A 17,969-nucleotide genomic window follows, 5' to 3' on the forward strand; every position below is an offset into this window, starting at 1 on the left:
GATGACACCCTGATGCCACTGCACAATTTCTTGACATTTCTATAGAATGGAAACAGAGGCTATACACAGGTGATAATTCATAGCTGACTTCAATGTGGGGGTGGGTGATTACTCAGTGGGTTAATGAAGGGAAGGCAATACCATAAGTGATAGAACAAAGGAAGGGCAGGTCAAAGTTGGGAAAAAGAGGAAATCTGCTTTGGACATGCTGTGTTTAAGGTGCCGACAGGAGTGTCATGCAACTGAAAATATGGTTTTAAATGAGGCTCAATAAAGGGGCAATGTTATATTTATTGATAAAATCACCTGTAAATACAGTTCTAAGTGAGAAAAAAGGCCTAAGAAAAGAATGTTAAGTCTTTAAGGATTCCACCAGTTCTTCACACAACACAAAACCAAAGTGAAATGAGCAATGCCAAGTCAGCTTGTACACAGATGCTTTATTTTGGATGTTAATATGTCAACATTGTATGCAAGATTCTCTTACAATGGAGTTTTCCATACATCACAAAACTCAATTTAGTCAGGGCAATTGCTGTATTAATGTGAAAACCTTACAAGAAAATGCAGTATTATATATGTGTAGTCAGTTTCTATGCAAGTATGGCTGCTACATGTATGTCTGGCATTTGTATAACATACTGAAAGAAATTCAGAGGAACAAAACAGTATAAAGGTGACTTAAGATGCCTGACATGTTGATTAAAAATCTTGCAAAAAGCAACAAAGCAGTTAACTGAAGGATTCAACCAATACCAACCCACGTATGTATTATGTCCAATAAGGCCAGACTTATCCACAATATATTACCATTTAGGATAATTTAATGCTCAAGAAAAAATATGCTTTAAAAAGTATAGCTCTTCCAAGATATTATATTTTGGTGATTGCAGACTATGTACATCCACGTAAGGGCTACATTAAAAACAACAACAACAAACCATTATGTGCTATTAGTTCAAGGTAACTGAAATGATCCAGTATGAGTTTGCTACAATCATTGGTTTCACTAAGTAAAATTTCTGTGAGAAGTTCATTAATTAGAAAGCAATCAACATACTTAAACATCCTAAGAGGATTCAAATTGGTTTATCTATTTGTTATCAACAAGGCATAATCTTAGTACCATACATTTTCTTCACTTCTCACTATATGTATATAAATATATAAAATATGCAAAAACTAGCAAGTAGATTTAAATAGCTTAAAACCCTTTTAGGTCTACTGTTCAAGAGCTAGGCATTAAAATACTTAGTATTTCCATTTCTATTAACATACAAACAGAGCAGAAAATCTTAACCTGCTTTCATTTTGTTTTTTAAGGCATAGTAGTTATTTTGGTATTTGTAAGAATTTGTCTGGTAATGGTTGATTCCATTTAGTTAACTTGAGAACTTGCCATCATTTGTTTATCTTTTCACACAGTGCAAGTGGTGGTCGCTCTTTCCTTCTCTCATAGCAGCAAGCCGATTCTGCTATTTTCTATAGCAGCATACTTCAGGAGTGGAGAGGGAGAGAGTGTGTCAATTATAAATAATTCAAACTACAGTGTACAATTCTATTTACCTGTCAGTGTTTAAGTTGACAGCACACCATTATGTAACTGAAGAAAATTACATATAATCTCTACCACAAAAGCAAATGAAAATTCTTTCAAGAAGAAATAAAATAAGTGCAAACACCTAAAACAGGCAACTGAAGCAACTGTTGTAACCTGTAGAGAAACACAAAACATTTTTTAAAAGGACAAAATATTTTTATAAATAAAAGATAATGTTCTCCACTTCTGAAACACTGAGTAAATATAAACTTCTAAGTGCAGATTGTTTTTAGGGACCAAGGTACCATATAATTTTTTAAACAAAATGCAAAAATTTCAAACACATATACAAATCACCAGATTAATGTATATGACCACCCTCGATATAATTTAAAAAGAAAATATTAAATTATTATTTAGTACATTTTTAGAACTACTTTATAACCAACATGATTTAAAGGGCATAGTGCAATATTTAGGTAGATGTGACATACAGTATAGATATTGTATTCTTTACAGCTATATCTTACTACTGTTTCATACTTAAAAGCCAAAATTTTTCTTTACTGTGTTAGCTGTAATAACAGGAAACAACACTGGCTTCTAGGCACCCTGTATATGTATAAATATCTACATTTAAGCTTTAAAAATAAAATAAATTATAAAAACAGACTTCTTTCCAATTTACAAAGTTCTCCTGCTCCTACATACTGTACAATACATTCAACAAAACTCTCAGCTCTTCTGAGCTTAAGAAAATACCATTTACTAATAAAGAAAAAACTCTTTTTGAATGCTTTTTGTTTTTAGTACTATGCTCAAATAAATACATTTAACACTGTAGTTAATTTTATTGTTTCTGAAAATAAAAAACAAAAAATTAGTAGTGCAACTTTCTATCCTTCCTTTAAATTCCTTTTCAATGTGTTTCTTTGCAAATGGAAGCCTAAGTAAATCAGCATGTGGGTAAAAGTACTTCATAAAATCATGTGTGCTTTCCATACATAGACTAATTTCAGAATCATATGTACTCATACCCCTATCTATAACAAAACTGCAGCATCAAGAGAATAGCAACACATACCTTGTGAAGAAAACATATGAGAATTTACTTTTAGAATATCCATGAACATTCTATTATTTTCCCATCTTGTTCTTTAAAAACAATTTTTAAAAATCTCATCTCTTAAAACATAAACTATTAAATTGTGACTTACTAGCTTTCTGCCTGCTCTATATAGAAAAAAGATGCTGTATTAAAAGGACTATATTACAACTTTAAAAACAATTAATTGAGAAAAATTTCACTGCAACCTAATTTAGTAGAGAATGCAGTAAGAAGTGGGGCATTTCATCAATTTTAATAACAATTACAGTATGAGAGCTCTTGAAGTACTGCTGGTAGCTGTGTAAGTACTCAGATATCTTCTTGCTTGTTCAGTCATAATAAGTTGGTCTTCTGTCTTCCCATAAACCACTGTTTCCCATTCACAATTTGACTAGAAAGGAAATATTAATAGTAATGTGAAAATTATTAAAATCTCCATATTACATCACAATTAGACTCTTAAAATCAGTTATTTTAACTGATTATTTTATAATTATTATAAAATGTTTTAACAATGGCATTGTATTTTTTAATAATAATCTTAAAATATATACTGAAATATTTTTTATCAAGTTTTTTAAAAGTCAATTATTTTACCTATCTACATTGCTTACAGGCCAATGGAGGCAGTTTAAAAGTCTTGTCCCTAACAATTCCCCCCAAATCAAATGAGTCCTAACATGGAAATAACTGTTAGTCTTTATTGCTTCAAAATTCTGCAAAATGTTTAAAGAGAGGAGGTAATGTCAAAAAATGAGCCAAGAATGCTTTATTTACAAATTAGGAAATATATTCATAACAAAAAATCAAGTTTATGTTTTTTTCTTCCCTTATTATAAAGATTACTATGTTATGGACATGATCAGCTATATAATAACTTTCCCCAAAAGTTCTATGTTAATTAAACACTGGGAATTCAAATCATTTTAGGTGGATTAAGAGAATGTGCTACATGGCTCTCAGGAAGCAGTGGCTGAAAACAGATGTGAGGTGGCCATATGTGATTGCCAAAGATGTTTTCAAAGTATGCTTCAACATCAGGAATACTAGTGCTACAGTCACTGTGGCGTAAAGAAAAAAATTTCCTCCTCAATGAACTCTCAAATTATCTGGGGTAAACTCTTAAGATAACGCAGTAAAAATTTTTCCAACCTTCCTTTGCAGCTACACACTGGCCACATCCCAACAACAAAAAAAAAGGACTTTATTTTACAACTTCTGAGCCAAAAAGTTCACTGGAAACCATGGTACAAACAAAATCATGCTGAAACTGCTTCCAACCACTTACCCTTTTTCAGAATAGCAATTAGGGCTATACATATTTGTTACAGGAGAAGAGATGCCAAAAGTAGATGTATATATCTTCAGTTTTAAAAAAATATAGTGCTTAGGAAATCACCAGAAGAGTCTTTGGTTACAACTCCAATTGTTTAGTTTATATGTGCCCTGATAAATGAGTCTCTCAAACCCAAATGTGAGTGACAAAATAATGGTAAATGTTTAGTTGTTGTTACAGTCAATTCTGAATTTAAAAGAAAAAGTATAATTTGTGATAAGTCTAAAGTGATCATTGATTAAACAAACAAAAATCACTAAAGAAATTTATAAATCCATACCTGAAGATTCTTTTCCAATTTGACAACTTTGGAAGTGTTAGGGTTTGGTTTCTTTATAGTAAGTGTGTATGTTTTGTTGGTTGAATTTATATCTTGTTTTTCAGGAGTCAAGTTGCACCTATTGTCATGTATTTCCAATAATGGTATCATTAATAAAGATGTAGTAAATATATTTTCTGACTAAGAGAGAAAACAGAAAGAGGAAAATAACTAATTCAAAAATGGAGACAAATGGAGGGACTACTGAGCAAGTGGTAATGGAAGCCCTGTTTATTTCCCTCCAAGAAAGCAGTTGGCTCTAATGAAATTTCTAGTAATGTAGTAATATTAAGTATTTTGGAAATGAACCAAAGATAAACTCTGAAATTTAAAATCTTGAGAACTACAATTTTTTGACATCATAGATAAGACAGCTAACTCCTCTCATAACAAAAGAAGTTTTTTTTTTTTTTAAAGTAAATAGAATATTCTCTACAGGGAATAGTTTCTCTGTGAATTAGGAAAAATGATACTAAAATAAAAATCTTCCAGGAATCTCTAATGAATTGGCTACCCAATGAGTAAGAAATAAGAACCACTAGGATTTAAAGTAACCATTTCTTTCTTTTTCTTGTCCTTTTTTTTTTAACCTGTGTCTAGAAAAGCAACCATTTAAAATAATAATAATCCTTTACAAACCTGCATGTCTGAAATGTCTTCAGTCAATAGTTGAGTGCCTGATTCTTCTTTTTCCCAATTGTCTAAGACTAGTGATTTTCTGACTTTCTTCCCAGAAGCGGTATTCTAGAATGAGTAATTTATAAAGAAGCTTTAAGGCAAAGTTTCTTGGATACAATCAGACTTTTATTAACAATAATACTAGAAGATTACCTCTTGTTTGCAGCTTTTGTAAGCAGGTTCATCATCCTCTTTGAGGAATATGTCTGTTCCAGTTTCTTCTTTTAAAACTTCCCGAATATCTTCTTCCAAGAAGGCAAGTGGCTGGGACTAAATTGTTTTTTAAAATGTTGTAAAAAGTCATATATAGCAATTCCTTTTTCTCCCCATATATAGGAAACCAATCTTTTATACTTTTCCATTACTGTCATAATTTTCTCCTAGCTCTTATACATATATCAATTTAACTAATCCATTTTATGGCAAAACAATATTGCACATTTGCAACCACTGAGTAAAGAATGGTAATTTCTTCTTTCTAGGCTACTAAACAAAAATCTTCCTTTTGGGGAAACCATTGTAGCTCCTGCTTCAGGTCAGGATCTTCAGAATTAAACAGAAAAGAAGAGGTTATTTCTCATGTATTTTTTTACATAAAAATAGGAAAAATAAGAAACATAGAATATATTGGGAATATGCTAGCTCTTACTCTACTTTTATTGTAATTATTACATAGCATGTAATTACTAGTTAACATGTTTCTGCTACCATTAAGATTGTGAGATACTGACACAGTATCCAGGGAGGACAGGAAGGAGGGAGGGAAGGAGGGAGGGAGGGAAGAAGGGCGGGGAGAGAGAGAGAGCAAGGGAAAGAAAGAAAGAGAGAGAGAGCGCAAGAGAGAGAGAAGGCAAGAGAGAGACAGAGAGAGAGAGAAAGCGTGAGAAGGTAGGTTACAGAGAGATAGACACTTGAGTGTGAGCTGAGTAATGAAATAGTCTCAAAATATTATTCATCTAGCTTTCTGTCAAATAGGTAAGTACAACTTATAACTCAGAAAAAAAATTTAAATTATATCTAACTTATACCTGTCATAACCAAGATATACTTGAAATGGTAATCAAACCTCTACGAAATAAAAGGAATGGCAGCACTTAATAACCAGCAGCTTGGCTGGGTGCAGTGGCTCATGCCTGTAATCCCAGCACTTTGGGAGGCTGAGGCAGGTTGATCACGAGGTCAGGTGTTCGAGACCAGCCTGGCCAAGATGGTGAAACCCCATCTCTACCAAAAATACAAAAATTAGCCAGGCATGGTGGTGCACACCTGTAATCCCAGTTATTCAGGAAGCTGAGGCAGAAGAATCACTTGAACTCGGGGGCTGGAGGTTGCAGTGAGCCAAGATCATGCCACTGTACTCCAGCCTGGGTGACAGTGTGAAACTCTGTCTCAAAAAAAAAAATAAAAATAAAAATAATCAGCAGCTTACATTCCCAGCCAGCAGCTAAGAGAGAATAGCATTCATATATAAGTGAGATTTCACAGCACTTACAAAACCTTTTAAAATGAAAATAAAATGTTAAAAGTATTCTAATCTAGATTGAGACATATAGGAATTTAATATTAGTGTGTCTGTATATTTCTCAAAGAGCTTTTAATTTCTTTATTATTTACTTTATTTATCGAGAGAGAGTCTTGCTCTGTCACCCAGGCTGGAGTATAGTGGCTCGATCTTGGCTCACTGCAACTTCTGCCTCTGCCACCCAACCCCATTCAAGCGATTCTTCTGCCTCAGCCTCCCAAGTAGCTGGGATTACAGGTACTTGCTGTGACGCCTGGCTAATTTTTTTGTATTTTTACTAGAGATGGGGTTTCACTATGTTGGCCAGGCTGGTCTTGAACTCCTGACCTCAAGAGGTGATCCACCTGCCTTGGCCTCCCAAAGTGCTGGGATTATTAAAGGTGTGAGCCACCACACCTGGCCTCGAAGAGCTTTTTAATGATGGTACTTCACCAAGAACATAAAGTACTCTTTTTTAAAATTAACTTTTATTTTCAGTTCAGGGGTCCAAGTGCAGGTTTTTTACCTAGGTAAACATGTCATAGGGGTTTGTTGTATAGATTATTTCATCACCCAGGTATTAAGCCTAGTATCCATTAGTTATTTTTCCTATCTCTCTTCCCACCTTCCACTCTCTGAAAGGCCCTAGTGTGTTTTGTTCCTCTCTATATGTCCATGTGTTCCCATCATTTAGCTCCCATTTCTAAGTGAGAACATGTAGTACTTGGTTTTCTGTTCCTGTGTTGGTTTGCTGTGGATAATGGCCTCCAGCTCTACCTATGTCCTTGCAAAGGACATGATCTCACTCTTTTTTATGGCTGCATAGTATTCCATGGTGTATATGTACCACATTTTCTTTTTCTTTTTTTCTTAACTTTTTTGAGATGGGGTCTTACTCTGTTACCCAGGCTAGAGTACAGTGGCACAATATCAGCTCACTGCAACCTCCACCTCCCACACTCAAGCAATCCTCCCACCTCAGTCTCCTGAGCAGCTAGGGCCACAGGCGCACACCACCATGCCCAGCTAATTTTTTGTACTTTTGGTAGAGATGGGGTTTTGCCATGTTGCCCAGGCTGGTCTTGAACTCCTGAGCTCGAATGATCTGCCTGTCTTGACCTCCCAAAGTGCTGGAATTACAGGCGTGAGCCACTGCATCCAGCCCACATTTTCTTCCTCCAGTCGAGTATTCTTAAAAAGATCTGGAATTTTTTCCCTCTTTAAGAATACAAATGTCCTAAAGTAATGGATAAAACAGATTAATTCATTCATTAGCAAGAATTATTCTCTTAATTGTTCTAATGTGTCAAAAGCAAAGAACTCCTGCATTTAATACTTTTCAGGTTTGATAATACCAAACTTAATATTTCTACAGAGTTTTTTGCCTTTTGATAATTTACAGTAAATATTAGAAGAATCCAAGTTTATTAATAAGGCAACAGATATTTAAGATATACCTGATTAAAATTCCAAAGCCAATCTCCAAGAAGTGCATTTGACTCATAGTAAGATACAAAAGAAAGCTAAGTGGTTAGCGTACAGTAGGTGCTCAGTAAATAACTGAAGGAGGAGGAGCAGGATAAATGAAAAGTCAGCTTACTCCAAAGAAATGCATGAACCTATAGATAGTCTAGGAATTTTAATTTTTAAATCATTGTCTTCCTTTTATCTTAAATTGCTAATGGAAGTGATCTGTCTGGCAACAAATTGTATCCAAAGAACTAGCTGTGAGTGCCGCTGGTATTAAATTTAAAATGTCAGAAGGGTAGTAAACAAACTGACAAGGGCTTTAGGTATTTGAAACCTACTACAAATGATACTTTTGGTTTTTTTCAAACAGAGCTGCACTCTGTCCCTTAGGCTGGAATGCAGTGGCTTGATCACCACTCACTGCAGCCTCTACTTCCCAGACTCAAACCTCCTGGGACTACTACAAGAGCATACTACTATACCCAGCTATCAAATAATAAATTTTATTCCACTTAAATGTTGACCAAATGACCTTGAATCACTGTGGAATTTTTAACTGCTTTCAAATCATTATTTACTTTTCTAATCCCCAATTAGTCTGCATGTCCTTATGAAGGCAGGAACCATACTTGACCTTTTCAACATTCATTCTATAAAGCCTAGTACAGTGTCTGGCACCTATTAGGTACTCAATCAATATTTGCTGAATAATGAATTTTTAAAATAAACAGCAAAATACTGAAACAGGTTAAATCAATCAGGTAATTCCATACGATGGAATATTATGCAAATATTAAAAATTATGCAATAAATATACACATTTATTTGGTTAACTTTAAAAAGAGTGTTATAACAAAGTGTGGTCTCTTGTTTTCTTTATATATATGCATAAATAAAAACTCTAGGAAGCTCTAAAGGAAATATGATTGTTCACAGCAGTACATGGAGCTAAATGACAAAAAGATTTGATCAAGCCTACTGTGTACCCTTTAATACAGTATTTTGAAAAAGAAAAAAGAAAGACTAGAAGATTTGAGGATATAACATGCTTTTGGGTAGAAAATTAAATCAAGTAAACTAGTATTTGTTAATGAATCTAACCAGAAAGTACTAAAAAAAGAAAAACATAACTAAAAAACCCTGGAAGTGACCAATATTTTAAAAATCATATTTCTAAAGAACTTGTCAGAAATCTTTATCTGCCTAAAATGCCCATCACTTTTCGAAGGTACTTCAAAGGCAGTAGTATATATGAAAGCACAGTAACTAGAACACTTCCCAGTCCTATTCATTCGTGAACTACTACCACAAATACTTATTAGAATAGCAACAACCAAGCACACACTACTTGAAACTCAGAGAAGCCCCTTTAATAATATCATCTCTTTCAGCTTCACAGTAACAATTTGGGGTGTGTTTTATGATCTCTTTGCATAGAAAAGGAAACTGAACCTTTTCCTAATTAGTTTCCCATAGCAGTAACCTGATTATTTCCTAAATATTATCATGAAAGTGCTTCAGTATATCAAAATATTATAATTATTTTATTCTAATGCATTTAACCATGACAGAAACTATTAAAATGTAAATTTCAGTATTAAGAGTTCCACTGATACTTGATCTGCTTTCTCTAGATGATACAAAGAATTCGAAACAAGCCAAGCAAGGGTTTATTTACAAGTTAAGGAAAAAGGTGAACACAAATTCAAACTTGAAAATCAGGCTGGGTGCAGTGGTTCACACCTGTAATCCTAGCTCTTTGAAAGGCCGAGGTCAGCAGTTCAAGACCAGCCTGGCCAATATGGTGAAACCCCATCTCTACTAAAAATACAGAAAGCCAGGTGTGGTGGTGAGCACCTGTAATACCAGCTACTCGGGAGGCTGAAGCATGAGGACTGCTTGAACCTGGTGGGGGCAGAGGTTGCAGTGAACTGAGATCGCGCCACTTCACTCTAGCCTGGGCGACAAAGTGAGACTCTTGCCTCAAAAAAAAAAAAAAAAAAAAAAAAAAAAAAAAAAAAAAAAGAAAAAAACAACTTGAAAATCAAAAGGTAAGACTTTATATCTGTTTCAGTAAACATCTTTTTTTAAATGTTAAAAATCGGCCAGATGTGGTGGCTCACGCCTGTAATCCCAGCACTTTGGGAGGCTGAGGCAGGTGGATCACCTGAGATCAGGAGTTCAAGATCGGCCTGGTCAACATGGTGAAACCCCATCTCTACTAAATATACAAAAATTAGCCTGGTGTGGTGGAGGGTGCCTGTAATCTGAGCTACTCGGGAGGCTGAGGCAGGAGAATCGCTTGAACCCAGGAGGCAGAGGTTGCAGTGAGCTGATATCATGCCATTGCACTCCAACCTGGGCAACCAGAGCAAAACTTTGTCTCAAAACAAAACAAAACAAAACTAAGTGATAAAAATCACAGTTTTTATTTTATTAAAATTAGGAAAATTATTAAAAATAAAAATAATATACATACCACAATTTTAAGAGGTCCATATTTTTTCTCCTGAGCAGCAAGCGCATTCTTAAAAGGAGTAGGAGTTCTTGGTGTGGTACCCAATATAGATCTTCTAATAGTAGGTGTTCTAAACCTATCCAATCATTTAGATATTTATGTTATAGTCACAATCTGATTTCATACAGGTTAATGAAAGCAAAGCAATTTAAGCACATGCTAAATTTTTTTACATATATATATGCTTCATTTAAATATTCTAAGACTATTTTAAAGTATGTCCACCTACAGTAATTCTGATTTCAACCAATCATCTTAAAATAGAAAAAAAAGAATTAATGTAGAAAGAAGTACTAGAAATGTTTTTATTGAAATCAAAGTTTGATGCTATATTTAAGTTGGTTTTTGGTATCCTAAGGAGAAAGCATAAGGTTATGATTAAAAAAAATTCTGGCCAGGTGCAGTGGCTCATGCCTTAATCCTAGCACTTTGGGAGGCTGAGATGGGCAGATCCCCTGAGGTCCAAAGTTCGAAACCAGCCTGGACAACACAGTGAAACCCCATCTCTACTACAAATACAAAATTAGCCAGGCATGGTGGTGCATGCCTATAATCCCAGCTACTTGGAAGGCTGAGGCAGGAGAATCGCTCAAACCCGGGAGGTGGAGGTTGCAGGGAGGTGGAGGTTGCAGTGAGCTGAGATCACACCATTGCACTCCAGCCTGCACAACAAGAGCGAAATTCCACCTCAAAAAAAAAAAAAAATTCTAAGTCCTATAAGAATAGAGATTATGATACATGCCATTTATATGCACAAAAAGCTAGTCTATTCTTGACATTGTGCTCCCCATTTTCTCTAACACGATTATTTAATACCTACTTACCCTACATTTTCCTTTTGATCTTTGGGAGTTGTTTCCTTATGAAGAGGAGTTGTAATGAGAACTTTTTGCCCACAAATAGGGGTTGATGTAAATGAAGGATTTTCTATATTAAGTTGTTCATTTCCAGGACATGTGTTGAAAAACTAAAAAGGGAAGAGAGTTTAAAGGTGATTTCTGGAACATCAAAATCCCTACACAAATATTAAACTGGTAAGATTTTCAAATTACTTCACACCTCTTTAAAATAGCTTATGAATAATATTATACTTATACTCTATGGAAATTAAGCTCCACAAGGGTAGGAATTTTTGTCTGGTTTGTTTTGTTTCCCCAGCTCTTGGAACAGCGTTTAGCATATAAACAAATCCAATATACAGCCATTTAACATATATTCAAAAGTTAAAAAAATACAAAAATTTTAAAAAACAGAATATTATCAAATAAGGATCTATAGAAACCATAAATAGCTGTTGTGTTAAATGTAACCGTTTTGTACAACAGTATGTAACTGCAAAAAACAAGGGTTTTTTTTTTTTAGCTCTTATTAATAAATGACCTTAAGTGGCTTTTGCTTTTCTTTTTTTTTTGAGACAGAGTCTCACTCTGTCGTTCAGGCTGTAGTGCAGTGGAGTGATCTCTGCCTCCCGGGTTCAAGCGATTCTCCTACCTCAGCCTCCTGAGTAGCTGGGAACTACAGGCACATGCCACCACACCCAGCTAATTTTTTTATTTTTAGTAGAGGTGGGGTTTCACCATGTTAGCCAGGATGGTCTCAATCTCCCGACCTCGTGATCCACCCGCCTAGGCCTCCCAAAGTACTGGGATTACAGGTGTGAGCTACTGTGCCTGGCTTGAGGGGATTTTTCCATGAGAATATTTGAACTCAGAATATAATAATAATGCTTTGCTGATAAGAAATACAGCTGTCTGGCAAATTTGCCTATCTAGAACACAGAACAGGACCTCTAAGCAGCCAACGTTGATATCACAGAGTCCATTTTCTAAACTACATAATTTACAATTATGAAATACTAATTGTATTCACAACACAATTGTGAAATACTAATTTATTTTTGTAGTCAAAAGATTAGAAACAGTAAAGCAGTAGAAGCAGCAGTAGATTAGAAGCAGTAAAAATAGCTTCAAAGCTACTTATAACTAGAATGAAGTCTACCTCTATCACTTCTGGCTCTGAATACCTGAATTTATTTTACCCTAAGATTAGCAATCAAATCCTCTTTTACAGGATAAAATCCAAGCAGTTTGCCATGGGAAATAAGCATCTTTCGGCCACTTCCACCTTAGAATTCACACTCCACAAAAACTGCTAGCGTGCAAAACCCCGGAATAGAAAACTGCTAGTGTGCCCAAGCCTATTCACTTTCCCCAGTTCTTTTTAATTCCAAGAGCAGGGCTGGGGTGAAGAGACTATTCACTTTGTAGTCTACACAAATGGTATCCCCTGAAGCATGAGCGCATAATTTCAGAGATCTGTGTTCTGCCAGATCCTACTTACCTCCCTAGCCTCAAAATATACCTCCAATAATATCCCAGCATTCTCCATGTTTATTTGACCATTAAACTCCTTTCTTCCCCTTTAAACTTTGTAATCTCTGCCAAACACTTTCAGAAAACATCAGCTCCATCTCTTACTAACTGTTGCCTTTGACAAGTGGCTCAACTTCAGAATTTCCCTTCACTAACTCCTTCTGAAAGAGTATTAACTGAGATGCTGTAGGAAAAGTGTTTGGCAAACAGCCTGGAGCATAGCAAGCATTCAATAGGAAACTGTCCTAACATAAACATCTACTGTCCAGGGATATTACAAGAGGAGAAAGTGGGTAGTTCTGGACATCCTTAGGAAACCTCCTGACACATGAAATTCTTACAGTAAGCAATTATCTAAGTTTCTTTCAAAGAACATTAAGAAGAAAAATCCAGTGGACAAACTGAAATCTAAATTACTCTAAACAGGTGTGGTCACTTTGAAGTTTATCAGGTATACCTATTGAACAGGCAGTCAGGAAGGTGGATCTTAGTCTCAGCCTTGCATTAGATAACTTTGGGCAAATTAATTTTACCTTTCCGGGATTGTTTTCTGATGAGTTCTATAAAGATGTGAGACTACAAGATTTAAAAAAATGTCCCTCTAAAAACTAGGATAATATAATGTAGAACAAGTAGCAGTGGCTCACGCCTGTAATCCCAACACTTTGGGAGTCAAGACAGGTAGATTACTTGAGCTCAGGAGTTCAAGACCAGCCTGGCTAATATGGCGAAACCCCATCTCTACAAAAAATACAAAAATTAGCTAAGTATGATGGCACATATCTATAATCCAGGCTACTTGGGGGGCTGAGGCGGGAAGATCACTTGAGCCTGAGTAGTTGAGGCTGCAGTGAGCCGTGTTTGTACCACTGCACTCCAGCCTGGGCAACAAAGTAAGATCCTGTCTCCAAAATACATATATATGTATGTATATATGTACTTATGTGTATGTGTGTGTATACATACATGTATATATATATTTACAGCTACTACACTTTGTGAGATAATTTATAATCTCTCAGAGTTCAGCATTCTCATGTTAAATTTATACATTTAAACACATTATTTTTATATGTTATCAAAGCTACCAACTGCTAGTAAGGATACTGAAGATCTAATTTAATCTAACTCACTGACATTTGGAAATATAAACAAAACACCACTACCTGTGAAGGAGAAAATGGTAGTGTTTTCAGTGGTGTATGTTTTAGCGCTGTATTACCACCATCGTTCAGTATGCCATCCCTAAGTTCGCTGCCTGGGGAATGACCCACTCGCATTCTTCTCTTCTTTCTGAGGATGGCTGGTGGAGTGCTAAACTTGGCCATATGTGGGGAAGGAACAGGTTCACTGTTGCCACTATTACAAATGTTTTTTTTCCCTTCAAGTACAACACTGACGTTAAATTGACATTCCACGGCTCCTTCATTGTGCTGAATTCTCATTAATTTAACTGGGGTGGATTTGATAGGAGAAGCTGCAGCATCAGAAATATCAAAACTGGCAACATCACTCCATGCTACAGGATCCTGCAATAAATTAAATTGTTAAAAAGTTAATGCTATAAACTAGTTAAATCTCATCTTGAACATAGGATGATGACTTCCACAGAGTTAATTAACCACTCATTTTATCAGTAGAAATGCTTTCCTGGGAACTTTTTTTTGAAGCAAGACCATTTGAGAGAAACAGATTATGGTTTTCCTACAATTCCAAAATTCATAGTAGTTCATCTAATTCAGTAGTTGAAGCTTACTGTCAAAGCATTTTAAGAAGAACAAATTATAAGTTATTATCAAAAACTATAATTCATCATAAAACTTCACTGTTTACTCCACAACAGGAAAACAACATCAAATTCTACATAATCATTTGGTAATGTGTATGGAACATGTTAAAAATGGTGATACACTTTGATCCAGAAATTCAATTTAACCTAAAGACATAATCATGATTTTGCACAAAGCTTTATATAAATATGTTATTTATAATACTGAAAAACTAGACACTACCTAAATGTCCAATAATAAAAGTACACTGAGTAAATATATTTTCTTATAGTCATCTGATGGAATACTACAAAGTCTCTAAAATTCAAGTTTAGGCCAGGCACAGTGGCTCAGGCCTATAATCCCAGCACTTTGTGAGGCCAAGGTGGGAGGATCACTTGAGGTCAGGAGTTCAAGATCAGCCTGGCCAACATGATGAAACCCCATCTCTACTAAAATACAAAAATTAGCTGGTGTGGTGGTAGGCACCTGTAATCCCAGCTACTCAGGAGGCTAAGGCAGGAGAATCACTTGAACTCAGGAGGCAGAGGTTGTAGTGAACCAAGAATGCACCACTGCACTCCAGCCTAGAAAACAGTGAGACTCCATCTCAAAAAAAAAAAAAAGGAAAAAGAAAAAAAACCTCAAGTTTAAAAAAGTTAAGAAAACAGTAACATGTTCATGATATGGTGGAAGACAAAAAAAATCCACAAATACAATTCATAAGTATTTTTGGGTTTAAAAATATAATGTGTTTTCTATGTATAGAACACAGACTGAAAGGAATATATCGAATTATTAACTCTGGGTTTATGAAGGATTATAATTTTCTTTTTTATAGTTTTCTCTAGTTTCCAGCTTTCTCTAATGCACTCACATAACTTATATAATAAAAAATGAATTAAGTTTTTAATTTAAAAAAAATTCTTCACAAGGCACATACTTGAGAAAAATCTGAACTTCTCCCCCCTAGAAGCTACTGCAAAATATCAGAACAAAATTAAGCATAGCATACAAAACATAAAACTGGTCAATGTCCAAAACTGAGTTTCTGAGCATTAAATCATGTAACTAAAATTGAACTTCTGATAATCTTACAAATTTTAACTTACAGATTCAATAAGTTCTAGAGTCTCTGCAAATTCTGGTATCGTCTGCAAAGAAGACAACACAGCATTTGCCTCCACGGCCAGGAACTTTGTGGGTGAATTCTGCTGAGCAGACACAGGCTGATTTTCATCCATACTGTAAAACTCACTAGTGTGCTCGTCAAGGCTATTTAGAGTATTAGACATGTTATCATCCATGAGGAAACTTCCAGACCAGCCAGAAAAACTTCCAGTCTGCTAAAAATACAAAAGAAATTTGAATATTATTTCTCATTCTCAATGTAGGCACAAATTCAGATTTCAAGTAAACAGTTTTCTCTAGAATAACACATTTCAATTCGGCTAAAAATACAGTAGCAAATATTTTGTCTTTCCTCAAAATTGGTATAGTTTTTTTTTTCATTAAACTTCATGCTATGACTATGTTTCTTTTTTCTAATTAAAATTTTTATTCTATACAATCATGATGAGATAAAACAAGCATTTATATACAACATAAAGCCCAAACTCTTAGAATCTGGCTATTTTCTTCCTTCCAAACTTCATTTCTCAACACTTCCATTCACGAGAGCTCCTCCCAGGGCATACCCAGCTGGAGCACCTGAAATTCCCCAATGAATTATACTCTTTTGACCTGGAGTGCCTTTGCACATATGCTGCTCCCTTTATCTATTAATAAAATGCTCTGAAACCTACTGACCAGGGAAGCTTTTTTTTTTTTGAGACGGAGTCTTGCTCTGTCGCCAGGCTGGAGTGCAGTGGTGCAATCTCGGCTCACTGCAACCTCCGCCTCCTGGGTTCAGGCAATTCTTCCACTTCAGCCTCCCGAGTAGCTGGGACCATAGGCGTGTGCCACCATGCCCAGCTAACTTTTGTATTTTCAGTAGAGACGGGGTTTCACCATGTTGGCCAGGATGGTCTCGAACTCTTGACCTCATGATCCGCCCACCTTGGCCTCCCAAAGTGCTGGGATTACAGGTGTAAGCCACCGCGCCCGGCCAGGAAGCTATTCTTAAGACACAGTTTGAATACTGGAAAGTACTTCACCTGATTATATACTTTGATCTGCTTCATTTATAATAATATCCTAATTCATCTATGTTGCTAATATATAATCATTGTCTTTCAAGGCTGAGCTCAATTAGGATTTCTTCTAGGAACTCTTTCCTGATGAACTGAATCGAAATCAAGCACCTCTCCTATATGTTACCATAAACTTTGTGACTTACAAATTGTCAAAAGTCAAAGAGAGAGAGAATTCTAAAAATAGCAACAGAGACCAGGCATGGTGGATCATATCTACAGACCTAGCATTTTGGGAGATCAAGGCGGGCAGATTGCTTGAGCCCAGGAGTTTGAGAGCAGTTTGGCCAAGATAATGAAACCCCATCTCTACAAAAAATACAAAAATTAGCTGGTCATGGTGGCACGCACCTGTACTCCCAGAACTTGAGAGGCTGAGGTGACAGCATCACTTGAATCCAGGAAGTCAAGGCTGCAGCAAGCTGTGATCACATCACTACACTCCAGCCTGGGTGACAGAGTGAGACCCTGTCTCAAAAAAAAAAAACATTAAAAGTAAAAATTGCAAGGTAAAAGCATTAAGTCACATATAAGGGAATATTAGAGACAGTAGATTTTCTACTTATTAGAAAACAGTAGATTTATCTGAAAAAAACCTTACAGGCCAGAAGAGAATGAAATGATATATTAGAGAAGTGCTGAAAAAAAAAAAATGCCTGCCAAGAACACTCAACCCAGCAAAGCCATCCTTCAGAAATGAGGGAAAACCAAAGTCTTTCCCAGACTTTTTTTTGAATGGTGGGAATTTACCACCACTGCGATCAGCCTTACAAGAAGTGCTCAAAAAGTCCTATATCTGGAAGCAAAAAGATAATATATTATGAAAATATGCAAAAGTGTAAAATTAACTAGTAGAGTAGGTACACAAAGGAGAAAGAGAATAATCAAACCATAGTACTACAGAAAATCACCAAACTGCAATGATAAACATTAAGAGAGGAAGAAAGGAACAAAGGATATACAAAACCAGAAAACAATTAACAAAATGATAAGAGTAACTCTTCACGTATCAATAATAACCTTGAATGTAAACATTAAACTCCATACTTAAAAGACATAGACCAACTGAATGGATTAAAAACACATGAACTCGCTATATGCTGCCTACAAAAACTCATGTCATCTGTAAAGACACATATGGACTGAATGTTTACATTCAGGATGGG

The 17,969-nt window shown here is 35.4% G+C and overlaps 1 protein-coding gene across 4 annotated transcripts in view; it reads right to left on the minus strand.

Annotated features, from left to right (window-relative positions):
- Window positions 1-420: 420 nt before the first annotated feature.
- MYBL1 (MYB proto-oncogene like 1) overlaps window positions 421-17,969 on the minus strand; it is a 49,690-nt gene continuing 32,141 nt past the window's right edge. Inside the window, exons 9-16 of one of the 4 annotated variants that reach the window (XM_017547497.2) lie at window positions 15,724-15,957; window positions 14,009-14,371; window positions 11,295-11,437; window positions 10,432-10,546; window positions 5,135-5,251; window positions 4,943-5,047; window positions 4,265-4,444; window positions 421-3,039 (exon numbers count right to left, since the gene is read on the minus strand). In XM_017547497.2, the coding sequence (XP_017402986.1) occupies window positions 2,911-3,039; window positions 4,265-4,444; window positions 4,943-5,047; window positions 5,135-5,251; window positions 10,432-10,546; window positions 11,295-11,437; window positions 14,009-14,371; window positions 15,724-15,957 (1,386 nt within the window). In that variant the 3' untranslated portion in view covers window positions 421-2,910. The remainder of the gene's footprint in view (window positions 3,040-4,264; window positions 4,445-4,942; window positions 5,048-5,134; window positions 5,252-10,431; window positions 10,547-11,294; window positions 11,438-14,008; window positions 14,372-15,723; window positions 15,958-17,969) is intronic. The other 3 variants (XM_037745370.1, XM_037745371.1, XM_017547498.2) reach the window with 3 other exon arrangements.

Source organism: Cebus imitator, unplaced genomic scaffold (genome assembly GCF_001604975.1).
Source record: "Cebus imitator isolate Cc_AM_T3 unplaced genomic scaffold, Cebus_imitator-1.0 Scaffold198, whole genome shotgun sequence".
Classification (NCBI taxonomy): Eukaryota; Metazoa; Chordata; class Mammalia; order Primates; family Cebidae; genus Cebus; species Cebus imitator.